Source organism: Pseudorca crassidens, chromosome 13, assembly GCF_039906515.1.
Source record: "Pseudorca crassidens isolate mPseCra1 chromosome 13, mPseCra1.hap1, whole genome shotgun sequence".
NCBI lineage: Eukaryota > Metazoa > Chordata > Mammalia > Artiodactyla > Delphinidae > Pseudorca > Pseudorca crassidens.
The window spans coordinates 57658655-57673050 of record NC_090308.1 but is presented as its reverse complement, the minus strand read 5'-3'; the positions used below and the strand labels follow the sequence as shown (position 1 = coordinate 57673050).

At 38.1% G+C, this 14396-nt stretch overlaps 1 protein-coding gene across 10 annotated transcripts in view; it reads right to left on the bottom strand.

The window, feature by feature from the left end:
• The window catches only part of USP45 (ubiquitin specific peptidase 45), a 68817-nt gene that overhangs the window by 35736 nt on the left and 18685 nt on the right, over window positions 1–14396 (bottom strand). For all 10 annotated transcript variants that reach the window (XM_067702486.1, XM_067702492.1, XM_067702484.1 and 7 more), the window contains 2 exons: window positions 3802–3941; window positions 3275–3370 (listed from right to left, as the gene is read on the bottom strand). In XM_067702486.1, the coding sequence (XP_067558587.1) occupies window positions 3275–3370; window positions 3802–3941 (236 nt within the window). The remainder of the gene's footprint in view (window positions 1–3274; window positions 3371–3801; window positions 3942–14396) is intronic.

Here is a 14396-nt window from a genome sequence, read left to right as displayed (position 1 = left end):
TATATACACTACCAAATGTAAAATAGATAGCTAGTGGGAAGCAGCCGCATAGCACAGGGAGATCAGCTCGGTGCTTTGTGTCCACCTAGAGGGGTGGGATAAGGAGGGTGGGAGGGAGGCGCAAGAGGGAGGGGATATGGGAATATATGTATATGTATAGCTGATTCACTTTGTTATACAGCAGAAACTAACACAACATTGTACAGCAATTATACTCCAATAAAGATGTTAAAAAAAAAAGTAAGCACACTGCTGATATTCATATAAATATTAACAAATTGAATCCAGCAACATAGAAGAAGAAGAATACATCATAACTAACAGGGGTTTGTCCCAGGAATACAAGATAGGTTTAACATTTGAAAATCAATCAATGTAACTTACCACATTAACAGAGAATAAAGAAGAAAAACTATGATAATCTCAGTAGATGCCGGAAAAGCCCTTGACAAAATTCAACATCCATTCATGATGAAATGCTCAGAAAACTAGGAATAGAAGGGAATGTCCTCAACCTTATAAAGAACACCTGTGAAAAACCTACAGTTAAGTTCATTCTTTTTGGGCTTCCCTGGTGGCACAGTGGTTGAGAATCTGCCTGCTAATGCAGGGGACACGGGTTCAAGCCCTGGTCTGGGAGGATCCCGCATGCCGCGGAGCAACTAGGCCCATGAGCCACAACTACTAAGCCTGCGCATCTGGAGCCTGTGCTCCGCAACAAGAGAGGCCGCGATAGTGAGAGGCCTGCACACCGTGATGAAGAGTGGCCCCCACTCGCCACAACCAGAGAAAGCCCTCGCACAGAAACGAAGATGCAACACAGCAAAAATAAATTAATTAATTAATAAAAACTCCTACTCCCAACATCAAAAATAAATTAATTAATTAATTAAAAAGTTCATTCTTTTTTTTTCGGTGCAGTGTCTAGTCTGTTTTTTTTTTTTTAAGAAGATGTTGGGGGTTGGGGTTTATTAATTAATTTATTTATTTTTGGCTGTGTTGGGTCTTCATTTCCGTGCGAAGGCTTTCTCTGGTTGTGGCGAGTGGGGGCCACTCTTCATCACGGGGCGCGGGCCTCTCACTGTCGCGGCCTCTCTTGTTGCGGAGCACAGGCTCCAGACGCGCAGGCTCAGTAGCTGTGGCTCACGGGCTTAGTTGCTCCGCGGCATGTGGGATCCTCCCAGACCAGGGCTCGAACCTGTGTGCCCTGCATTAGCAGGCAGACTCTCAACCACTGCACCACCAGGGAAGCCCCTGCAGTGTCTAGCCTTAAATCCTCTTCTTTTTTTTTTAAATTGAAGTATATTGGTGTACAATATTACATAAGTTACAGGTGTACAATATTATTATTCATAATTTTTAAAAGTTATACACCATTTATAGTTATTATAAAATATTGGCTATTCCCCGTGTTGTACAATATAACTTGTAGCTTATTTTGTACCTACTCTTTTCTTTTTTTTATGGCCTCACCATGCAGGATCTTAGTTCCCCAACCAAGGATAGAACCCATGCCCCCTGCATTGGGAGTGCAGAGTTTTAACCATTGGACTGCCAGGGAAGTCCCTGTACCTACTCTTTATAATGAAGGACTGAGTGTTTTTCCCTTAATTTTGGGATTAAAGCAAGGATGTCTGCTCTCATCACTTCTATTCAACATGTTACTGGTGGCTCGAGCCAGCACAATAAAGTAAGGAAAAGAAAGAAAAGGCATACAGATTACGAAGGACCAAATAAAACTGGTGACTGAAAGAGTAGTGATCTACACTGATAGTCCCACAGCCCAGGTCTGCTGTATGTCCTAAAAAACTAAGACCTAAGATTGAAAATTCCCCTCTTAGACTGACACAAACCTACAGTGATCAGCTATAATATGATTGCCATATATAGTAATTTCACAGCTCCACATGTGAAATACTTAAACCTAACATCCAATCACAGTTAATAAGAAATCTTTTCAAATGACTAGCATTAACTTCCATTTAGTAAAGTAGTCTTCACTATCTCACTACAATCTAGAAGAGGGCACTGGGCTCTACCATAAAAATTTTAAGAGGCTGAACAGGCAATGAGTTTACAGACTGCCTTTTCAACAAAAAAATACAACAATATTGTCTTTAAAAATTGCCTCCTTGGAAGAAAAATCTAAGATTACTACACTGGGCTAAGAACTTTTAGAACTCCTCTTTCTTAAGTATTTCAAAAGCCAGATCATGAGCTATACATTCACTCTCTGTTCTTCTAAAACACGCACACACAAATCAATTTCTAACTGAAATCATAACTATTAGTGTAAATGCCCTCCAGCCCAAGACCACCAGGAACACATCTGTAGTTGAACAAGGTGGGTTTATACTTGTTCTACTGAGGGAGAACACACACAATGGGGAACCATGGAGTGTCTCTCAGAGGGTATTCAAGAGAACTGATGTAGAATTTGGGCTTTAGTTGCGTTATTTAGGGAAGAAGTTAATCTAAGGAAAATAATCTAAGGAAGCAGAGGTCTGCTCTCAATTGGATGCTGTCCGAAAGTGAGGGTATTTCTACAATTGGATATCTCAATAAAAGGAGGCTAGAATGAGGATAAAGCTGTAACTAGTTTAAAAAAAAAGTCGCAGTGACTCATTTAGGCCAAAAGAGGGTGTTTGGGATTTTCTAAGTGGTAGAGTTTGTGTTTAGAGAAAATTATGAAGTGGCCTTGCTCTGTCTCATTGTAACAGTCTTGGAGTAACCTAGCTCGAGTCTGGTATTCTGTGAGATTGTTTGAATAACATGGCCTAACTGTGGGTGTCAGGCTAGCTTCTGAATGTCAAAGGCTGCCTTTTTTCCCCTTTCTCATTAGTTTAAAAACCCAATGTCAAATTAGGCTCCAAAAAACCTTTAGATGGTCACTATTAAAATTAAATCTACCTTTAAAGAGCAAAAATGCTGTATTTAAGTAGTTGTCACCAGTAACTACAAAACAGGAATCCTAGACATTTCATTCAACAAAAGGCAAAACCGTTTGTCTTTTCTAGTATGTCTGTTTGAAAGCTGCCTCAACATTTTTTGTGCTGTCTGACCCGTGATATGTTTGAACTATAACATACCTTAAAGCTATGACTTTAGAAGTTTTAAATCTTATCGTTTATTTTCACAAAATGCTTCTGAATTATTTTTTCAAATTCTCTGACTACCATCTCAATTGATAGTTGTGACAAATAAAAAAGATAGGTTTTGGCAACATCACTGGCTTATTAAACAGAGCTATTATCCAGCTAATTATATTTCTCACCAGTGGAGAGTCTGAGGAAGGAACAATCTTGAGTTTTGTACCATGTTCTTTGATCTCATTCATCAGTTCAGTAAGAATGTAAGACTGTGCCAAATTCTGAAAGAAAACAAAAGCAACATCTTCTGATTCAGTTATAATATGCCTCTGATTTTACAGAATACTCTCCCAAAGCTTCAAATATCATCTGGCCTAGCAAAAATATTTTTAAGTTTTAGAAAATTTAATTGAATGCATTTTACATTTAATAAGTGTCACTACTACTGACAGAGCCATGGTAAAATACAGAGATCTTTCAGAAGCACTGTGGAAAAAGAAGGTGTGTGTATGTGTATGACAATGGCTAAAGATAGCCTAACCAATCAAAAAGAAAACAGACTGACTTCTAGACGAACATTTAGCAGTCATGTGACAGTCCACAGGTGTGCCAATAAACACAAATTAATTAATATAATTTTAATATATTATATTATAATTTTAATATAATATAATATTAATTACATTTTACAAAGTTTTCTCATGGCTCTTACCTGCATGACTGCATTAAAAAAGCAAGTATTTCCTAAATTTGTAATTCCTTTTACAGATGTTACACTGCTGTCTTTTCTTCCCTTTTTATCACCTGTTTCACATTTTTCTTCATAAAGTTTTATGATTCTAGAAAATGCATCTAAGTTAGAGAAAACATAATGGACACGAGATTTAAAATTAAATACATATCATTTGACATAATTTAAATGTATTATTTAAAATTAAATAAGATTTTCCTCTGAATCAATGTTCCTGAAGGGCAAGAATACAAACGCAAAGAAGTATCTCCTGTTTTGTATCCTAGTGCTAAAGCAGTTAATTTAAATTCATCTTAATATACACATCCGTACCTCAGACCACACTGTAGAATAAATTCCAGATGAATTTAAAAATAAAATATTTTAGGGGCTTCCCTGGTGGCGCAGTGGTTGGGAGTCCGCCTGCCGATGCGGGGGACACGGGTTCGTGCCCCAGTCCGGGAGGATCCCACATGCAGCGGAGCGGCTGGGCCCGTGAGCCATGGCCGCTGAGCCTGTGCATCCGAAGCCTGTGCTCCACAGCGGGAGAGGCCACAACGGTGAGAGGCCCGTGTACCGCAAAAAAAAATAAATAAATAAAATAAAATAAAATATTTTAAAATGAAGTTAAAAAAAAGTAGGAAGGACCAGATCTTGGTTTCTAAACACCATTCCCACTAAAAGGAATGAAGACCCCTTGAAGGAAAGGCTGATTCTAAACCTGGGGCAGCAAAAGAGGCAAATGAGCCTATAACATTTTTGTAATGCCAGAAAATAAGGAAGTGCTCCAAAAAAAAAAAAAGGTACATCAAAACACACAGGCGTCATTTTAAACAGGTTCCGAGTGGTCCAATCTGGAACAATTTGAATATCAAAATAAAGAAGGGTACTGATAAATTATTATTCACTGAACAAAATGAGAATGAGTCTGCCCTGATAATAGATTTTTAAAATGAGGATAAAAGAAAAAACTTTTCCTTACAAGAGAATGCCAACTAATAAAAAGAAGATCTTCCCAGACCAGGGCTCGAACCCATGTCCCCTGCATTGGCAGGTGGATTCTTAACCACTGCGCCACCAGGGAAGCCCTCACACGGTTTTCATAAGGATTAAATGAGCTAAATGTTTTTTAAATAAATTTATTTATTTTTTTTTTAATTTTTGGCTGCATTGGGTCTTCGTTGCTGCATGCGGGCTTTCTCTAGTTGCGGCGAGCGGGGGCTCCTCTTCGCTGCAGTGCGTGGGCTTCTCATTGCGGTGGCTTCTCTTCTTGCGGAGCATGGGCTCTAGGCGCACAGGCTTCAGTAGTTTTGGCACGTGGGCTCAGTAGTTGTGGCTCACAGGCTCTAGAGCACAGGCTCAGTAGTTGTGGCGCACGGGCTTAACTGCTCTGAGGCATGTGGGATCTTCCCAGACCAGGGCTCAAACCTGTGTCCCCCGCATTGGCAGGTGGATTCTTAACCACTGTGCCACCAGGGAAGGCCCAAATGAGTTAAATTTGCTTTGCAAAGCACCTGGCATGCTAAGCACTATTTAAGAGCGTGAAAAACAGCCCAGAGAGGCCCCCGAAATTATTTGTGCCAAAATCCGTATCTTCAAGAACTATCCTTCATGTCCCCTGTTTATCTGCTCTCACTTTTCTCTCTTTTATCATTTCCTATATTTTCTGGGGGTGTTCTCCTCAAGTTTATCTCATTTCTAACTGGATTTTCTGAATTGCTAATATGAGTTTTGCCTTTTACATTGACTTTGTGGTTTTCATGATCCTGGCTTTTCTTTCTGACACGTGGAAACCTCTCATTGAGAGAAATAAATTGGTGGTTTCTCAGATGTTTCTTTCATTAAGCAAATCTATTACAAGGAAAAAAATTTTCTTTCAACTCTTAACTTTTATCCTGTGATGCAATATTTTATCATAAACTCTATTACCTGTTTTTCTCCTTTATTCCTATTTGTTTATTCTTTAAACATTATTGGTTGTTACTGGATATCTGTTGTCTAGATAATGAAGAGCTGTTTTTAACGCCCAACCCTAGAATTCTGAGTTAACAGAGAAAAGCACTAGCAAAATAGATCTCTTCTCCTGTCCTTCAGATATTAAAATAAGTGATAAAAATTAAACCCCATTACAGAGCTTGGGGACAAAGGCTGGTACAATCAATGGAGAAGGTCACTGAGGTGCAGAGTCCAGGCACAGAAAAAAAGCAGGAAAAGGCCAGACAGTATTCAAACCTACAAGGGAATGTAAAAGCAAATGAAAAAAGCCAGCCAGTGCGTAAGAAGCACTACACAAACAAGAGGAAGCCCCATACAGATCCTGGCTGGGTTTGCAAACGAGAGCAATCCACCTCTTAATTATATCTGAGATTCTAACTAAAGCCCAGAATTAGCCGGTTTCAGGCTCACATTATAGCCGTTGCCACTAGATGGTTTCACAGTGATTTTTAAGAGATTTAAGATGAAAGAGTAATTAAATCCAAGCAGTGCTCCATCTTTTGGGGCAAGGCTGTTACTCTGATTTTATGCTAACAAAACTCAGTTTCCAACAGGTTAAGTGATTTGCCCAAGGTTATAATGATAATCTTTTGATTATAAATCCGTTGTCATTTTGCCAGGTAATTTCTCTTCAGTGATTTATGCACAATGAGAAGAATTACAAAAAGTAGCAGGAAAGATTCTTATAGATTTGAGTATATGCAACCACAAACAAACATGCCTTCTCAAAAGTATTTCCTTTCGTTAACATCCTTAATAAATGTTGCCATAATATTTTTTAGCTTATTAATATGGAAACAGAATGGTTGGGGAAAATAAACTATATAGATTATATTAACTATATATAAATATATAATATATATCATAAATATATATTTATTATTCACTTGGAAAAATACTTCCAGAAATAAATTATATTTTAGTCTTATAAGACCAAATAGCATTTTTTAAACCATAATATGCAAATGATTTATGTATCTGTGTACCACATTTACCCATCAGTTTTCAAAACATCTGGGATAGCATCCTAAAGTAAACAATGTTCATAAGACCATCTGGTCAAAACTGCAGGCAAAAAAAGTGTAAGCATATGGAAAAACAGATTTTACCCTTCCCTTCAGCAGTAAGGGATGACAAATGTCAAACCTAGATATATCCACGCTTCACTGTGCGATGCTTTTCAGCACCACCTGGCTCTCCATGCATATAGCCACCAAATATGGACAGCACTGCCAGAAAGAACATATCCACGGGGCAATGGCAATAAAAATAGTTTAGTTCATGGTTAAATAGCCACTTCACACAAGTGGCAAGGGTCTGTTTGTTGACTTTTACATTTATTAAGTCTGTGAGAATATGCTCAAAATTAATTATGCTATTAGACTTGAACATTAAATAAATCAGATAATATAACTAGAGAATAGAATGACATTTTCTAAGAACTATTTATATGTATCTTAAAGTGCAATTTTTTCATTTTCTTAATACTAAGTAGCATGTTTACAAAATGTAACAACTCAAATAAAATTGATTTATCAAATGTCCACTGTGTACCAGGTACTATATGAACCACTATCTGTAATTATTTATAACTAATTGCCTATGATTTATGACTAGAGTATAAGGACATATAGTGAACAGCATAGAGATATTAAGCCTTAAATTCATGATAACACCTTGGTAAAACTTTTAGAAACTAAGTATTTATGTACATTTGCTCACTAAGAAACTGTCAGCTGAGAGTTTAAGATTCTAGTTTAAAACAAGCATGTTTGAATCAGTCTCTCAATTATCTGACCTACAAACAGGTATGCGTTTTAGTAAAATGCAATTTATTACTTCCAATGAAGAATAATTACTGATCATTTTGTCTTTAGAGACAGCAAAGCTTTCTTAATATGGCAGTGATTTTAGATCATATTCACTTTAAGAACCCTTCCTTTACAAACACAGAATGAATGCACTAAGGACTGAACTTCAAGATGTTTTGAAGTATGATATAATTAAAAGGACAAAGCTGCTACAGCAATAACAAAAAAGATAAACTATACAAAATTTTGATCATTTGTTTTGTTTTCCTCAAGTTTTACCTGAACCCATGAAATGCCTGTAATTAAAAAGAATCTTCACAGAATTTCGGGGTTAGAAGGTTATTAATAATATATACCACATATATAAATATAATATATGTAAGATATATTTATAATAAAATATATAAATATATATATATCATTATCTCACCTTACTTATGTCCTTTATATTACCAACACTGTCATCAGGTATTGCACTTATGTAATAAAATAACATAGACCCCAGAATGCAAAGAACATTAAGTGGAAACTTCAGGCATTCTAGATAAATTTTTTATAGGTCTTTTATATCCCTATCTTTTTATAGGTCTTTTATAGGTCTTATATATCTTTAAGCCTATAATCTGAGTACTCAAAGAGTAGCTGGTTAATTGAGCAGACCTGATGGGCTTTGTACATAACTCAAGTCTTATAAGACAGAAAACTGGCTGAAGCACCAGCAAAGCCAAAATAAAGAGAAGAAAAACACTGTTTCCACACTTGGCTAAGACTAAGTCTATCTAATATCTAAAAAGTAACCTTAAGTACCTCAAATTTTTCTACCATAAAAACGACTCCAACACAAAGATCCTCTAATTATTTTTTTAAACCAAGTTTAAAGATATTAAGTTATAAATTTTTAAAAACGCTGAATGTACCAGAAAACTGTGGGTGAATATCTTTATAAACGTGGAGTACAAAAGACTTTCAAAGCATGACCCCAACGGCTAAAAAACCATTACAGAAAAGACTGATGGACTTGGCAACAATGACACTAAAAACTTCATTACTGCCCCCCCAAAACCAAACCAAAAAACCTAAAAACTATAAACAAAGTTAAACATGGAAAAACAAGTATTCTTGTCAACTATACCCGTTGTATAATCTTTCTGGAGGGCAGCTAAACAACACTAATCAAAATTTAAGATGTGTTTATAAATTGGCCAGAAAGTCCAAAAAATTTAACCTACAGAAACAGAAGAATAAGTACACAGAGATGCAGCTTTGCTCATCTTGGAGAAAACTGAAAACAACCAATAGTGGATTTGTTGCCAAGTAATATTAAATGTCTCCCTTTTCTCAAAGGTATAAATATTTGTGAATTGCCTTGGTTAAACCAGAAACGGAACACTGGTACATCCCAAGTTTCTCATAGGCACGGGGAAAGCAAACCTATTTTGCAGTTTGCTTATTTAAAGAAAAAGTCTGAGAGCATCATCTCCTCTGATAACTTTCCCCACTGTAAAGATGATGATCAAACGAAGGCACACAGCTATGTGTAGGGAGTAGATTTAAACCCAGGTAGTCTGGGTTCAGAATCCACACACTTAACCATTATGATCTGCTATCTGTCTGTATAACAATGGATGATAAGGTTAATACGTGTGACAAGTTAAGACACTAATGAAATGCTAGTAGTGATATGAAAGAAAAGAACACTTCTTTTAAGCAAAAGCTGGATGTAATCAATTGCTGGATGCCTTTGGTGTGTGAATTTACAGTTTGTTTTTGTTTTCTTTGCGGTACGCGGGCCTCTCACTGTTGTGGCCTCTCCCATTGCGGAGCAACAGGCTCCGGACGCGCAGGCTCAGCGGCCATGGCTCACGGGCCCAGCCGCTCCGCGGCATGTGGGATCTTCCTGGACCGGGGCACGGACACGCGTCCCCTGCATCGGCAGGCGGACTCTCAACCACTGCGCCACCAGGGAAGCCCGAATTTACAGTTTTATTAAAGTTTATAGTAGCCCTTCTCAAAGGGTTCGTCAAAAAAAATTAAGCCCTAATGCCATAGGTACCCACTGTACCCAATTAACTTCTCCCTATATATATCCACAAGTTAGTGCCATTTTGGGGGGGAACTGAGAAAATAGTCATTCAAGTAACTCTGTGTTCTGTAGTTTGGATGAGGAACCACAGATTTACATCCCTACAGGTAAAACAAATTGTTTTTGAAGTGTTCAATCAACATTTTTTGTCCCTAACCCCTTTTATATATGGAAATAACTATTTTTAGCACTTATTTATGAAAATGCAAATTTCTTAGGCATATGGACTGTCACTTTATAGTAGAACAAAATGTATTACTTTATAAAGAGAAGTCAAAGTATTACATTACAAACTGTTACTGTAAAAGGGTACAATATTATTTATTCTCAGATACATTATTTCAGATCCCAAATGTACCATACTTTCTTATTTCAAAAAGATACAGCAGGGCTTCCCTGGTGGTGCAGTGGTTGAGAGTCCGCCTGCCGATGCAGGGGACATGGGTTCGTGCCCCGGTCCGGGAAGATCCCACGTGCCACGGAGCGCCTAGGCCCGTGAGCCATGGCCGCTGAGCCTGCGCGTCCGGAGCCTGTGTTCCGCAACGGGAGAGGCCACAACAATGAGAGGCCCGCGTACCGGAAAAAAAAAAAAAAAAAAAAAGATACAGCAAACTTATACTTAATAAAACCAAACGAACCAACATATAACATGGCTTTTTATACCAAGAGCATAAGCTTAATGAATTTAACAGAATATAATATTTTATGCTCTCTTTAAGTTCTTTGAAAATGGCATTCCACCAGTATTAAAATTATGGGCCAAATTTATTGGTTTAGAAAAGAATGTGGGATTATCTATCATCTGTCTAGTTCACACATAGCAAACCAATATTCAATGATATAATTTCAACAGGAATTCCCGTATTCTATAAGTGTTTGTAGAACACTTGCATGACATTTACTAGACTACCAAAGTGAGAAATAAGCCCGTCAGAGAATATTGGCCCACTTTTAACAACACATATTTCTGGGTGGGTCTCACAAGAAAGTTTTCTTGCTCTTTTTCAATCTTGTGTTATATGACCTTTTCGTTATATGGGGATTTTATTTGTTGTTTTTAGTTTTCTTGTATATGTTTGAGGGGGAGAGTGTGGAGAGATTATTTTTTTTAAAGCAAATCCTAGCATCAGATGTGGCATCTACACAGCTGTAAGCATTCTTCTGGGAACCAGCACTGGGATTCCCTCAACTGCTTAATGCAATTACCTAAACCAGTCATGTAGTATTAATGTAATTTGCCCATTTCTACAGCTGAAAAGAAGTTTAATCTTTAAAGAGTAAAAAGGAAAAACTTGCTATTCCACTACTTGTCTACTTTGGAACCAACTAAGAATTACCTCAAATGTTTGTTCTCAAAATTCCACTAACTCCTAGTTAACCATTAGCCTTAGAAATCTTTATTTGGTCATATAATAAATTGATATTGACATATGAATGGGCAGGTATACATATTAAGGCATTCCTGTGTATCTCCATAGTACAGTAAGTGATCTTTCTGAAATACAAAACTGATCATCCACTTCTCCTCTTAGAACCTATAAGTGGCTCTTCATTGCCTCCAGGATAAACTCTAAACTTACAAGGCCCTTCAATAGCTGCTTCTACTTACCTCCAGAGTCTCACCTCTCACCACCGCGCCATCATCACAAAACTCAACCCTGCAGCTCTATACAATCCCCTGAACGTATCAGGCTCCCTCATCTATGGGCTATCTCCTCTGCCTGGAGCACACACCCCTTCCCTCTCTGCCTTCCTAACATCTAGCTATCCTTCAGATTCCAGCTTAGAAATCTCTTCCTCTCAATAAAACCTTCCTGGATCCTCTAGTCCAGATTAGATACTACTCCAAAGTGCTCTCACAGGCCCCTGTTCTTGCTCCTCACAGCACTATTTAAACAGCAATTATAATTGTGATTTGTCAATATCCCTCACTAACCAAAAGATCAATAATGGCAGGAACTGAGAAATAGATCTGTCTCATTCACCACCGTATCTCCAATATCTAGCACAGTGTCTGGCACAAGGTAGAAACTCAAGTATATTCATAGACTGAATGAATAAATAAAATAATTTGATAATATTCAGGGGTGTTTTGGTGAAAATGCAAAGCGTATCTACTTCCTCAGTAAAAACTGCTCACATGCTAGTTCAGTTCAATTCAGCAGTATTTACTCCCTAGTCATATGAGAATCAAAAAGAATATAGGCCAGGGTACAATCCTCAAGGCATGTACAGTTTTTATAAACAAGATACAGATACATATGAAAGCTGAACGCCACAAAATCAAGTGTTAAGATTCTAAAGTATGCTACATAGAAGAAGAGATAAAACAAAGGATTGGGAAAGTGTCACTGAAGTAGGATCTGAGCTGAGCCTTAGGGCAAGAAAGACTGAAGACAGAAACTATAAAGACAGAAATGTGCTAGTTTAGCAGTTCTCAAAGTGTATCTGAAGACAAGCCCCCCCTTTTGGGTGTCCTTAAGCTCCAAGATATTTTCATAATAAGCCCAAGATGTTATTTGGTTTTCTTACTTTTGTTCATTCTCAATTATACAAAGCAGTTTTACAGAGGCTACAGGCCATGTGATATCAGAACAGGCTGAATGCAGAAGTAGATATGAGAATCCAGCTGTTTCTATTAAGCCAGACATTCAAGAGATTTGGAAAAATGTAAAACAATGCCACTCATTAGGTTTGTGGTGTTTTGGAAACCGTTATCTTTTCTAAAAATATGTTATTTGTGTTAACATGTAATGGAATTACAGCTATTTTTCAGTAAATTAATAAATATTCTAATTTTTTATATTTAATTTCTAATATGATAAATATCAATAGATATACCCTACCTAACCAAAGCTCTTTAAGTCCTCAATAATTTTTTAAGAGTCTAAAGGGCTACTGGGAACAAAAGTTGAGATTCACTGAGCAGAGAAGCTGAATTAGATGTATCAGACGTGAAATTAGCCCAGGCATCGTATAACTTAAAAACATGTTTAAGGTACAGGTACAGGCTTTCCTCTCAGTAGTTATTTTTACTTAATGCAAAATATAAAAAGGCTCCATTTAAATCACTCTCATCCTGCGATTTGAAAACAATATATACAGTTTCATAGTCTTTCTGAATTACCATATACAGACATTTTTACATTTCTACAATCTTCTCGATTATCATTTAAAATAGCTACATAATCATATCCAGCATTCTTACAAACCTCAATAGCAACTTTCATATTTGATTTGTAAAGTATCTTATAAAAATATTACTATCCCAAAAAACTTACTTCTAAAATACCAAGGGATATTATTTTAAGTCAAACTTGCCTGAGAGCTGCTGTAACTTGGAACACAAAGATACTAACATTTTGCCCTAGAACTTCTGGAAACCCTGGATTCAGAACTATGTCTCACCCTAACTTTTTTTTCTTGCAGTACGTGGGCTTCTCACCGCTCTGGCCTCTCCCGTTACGGAGCACAGGCTCCGGACGCGCAGGCTCAGCGGCCATGGCTCACGGGCCCAGCCACTCCGCGGCACGCGGGATTCTCCCGGACCGGGGCATGAACCCACGTCCCCTGCATCGGCAGGCGGACTCCCAACCACTGCGCCACCAGGTAAGCCCTGTCTCACCCTAACTTTAAAGGCTCTACACACTCTCAAACTCCTTCAAGAACCTGTTTCCCCCATTCCAGGTGCTACCCATGGTTGCATAAACACAATTATATCTTCCATTGGTGTTTCCTTCCCGGCACCTGAAATGATTTCTTCTCTCCTCTCTACCTACTCAAGTTCATCCTTTAAGGGTCGGCTTGGAAGCCAGCTCCTCCACGATTCCTTTTGAGTTCCTTTCAATTGAACACTGCATCCCTCTTTGAATATTTGAAGGACTCTGAACATCACTCAAAATACAAACAAATTCTTTTCGACTTACATCATTTTTTAAATCTCACACCTTTTTTAAACTTCTTTAGGAAAGGTCTTATCAATCTCTCTTCCCATGGGAAAGAGGGAGAAAGTGCTGAGGAAAATGAGGATCAGACAAACTGTAATATGCCCCAGGTCACAGAGCTAGTGATTGAAAGAGTCAAGTTTGAATGCCAGACTCCCCTGACTCAAAGCCCATGGTTTTTCTCCCATACCATTCCACACTCCCTACCTTACATCCTTTGTGATAATAAATATTCAAGAAATCTGTAAAACTGAATGGAATCAGACTGGCTTTGTTCTTAACCTCAAGGAAACTCTAACGCAAAAAATCCAGAGAAAATAACTTCTACAGTTGTACTTTTGCCACCCTTGCCATCATATCCCTACATTTCTTCTTCTTTTTTTTTTAAATTTATTTTAATTTTATTTTTGGCTGTGTTGGGTCTTTGTTGCTGCACGCGGGCTTTCTCTAGTTGCGGCGAGCGGGGGCTACTCTTCGTTGCAGTGTGTTGGCTTCTCATTGTAGTGGCTTCTCTTGTTGCAGAGCATGGGCTCTAGGCGCGTGGGCTTCAGTAGTTGTGGCACATGGGCTCAGTAGTTGTGGCTCACGGGCTCTAGAGCGCAGGCTCAGTAGTTGTGGCACACAGGCTTAGTTGCCCCCGCGGCATGTGGTATCTTCCTGGACCAGGGCTCGAACCCGTGTCCCCTGCATTGGCAGGCGGATTCTTAACCACTGCGCCACAAGGGAAGCCCCCTACATTTCTTC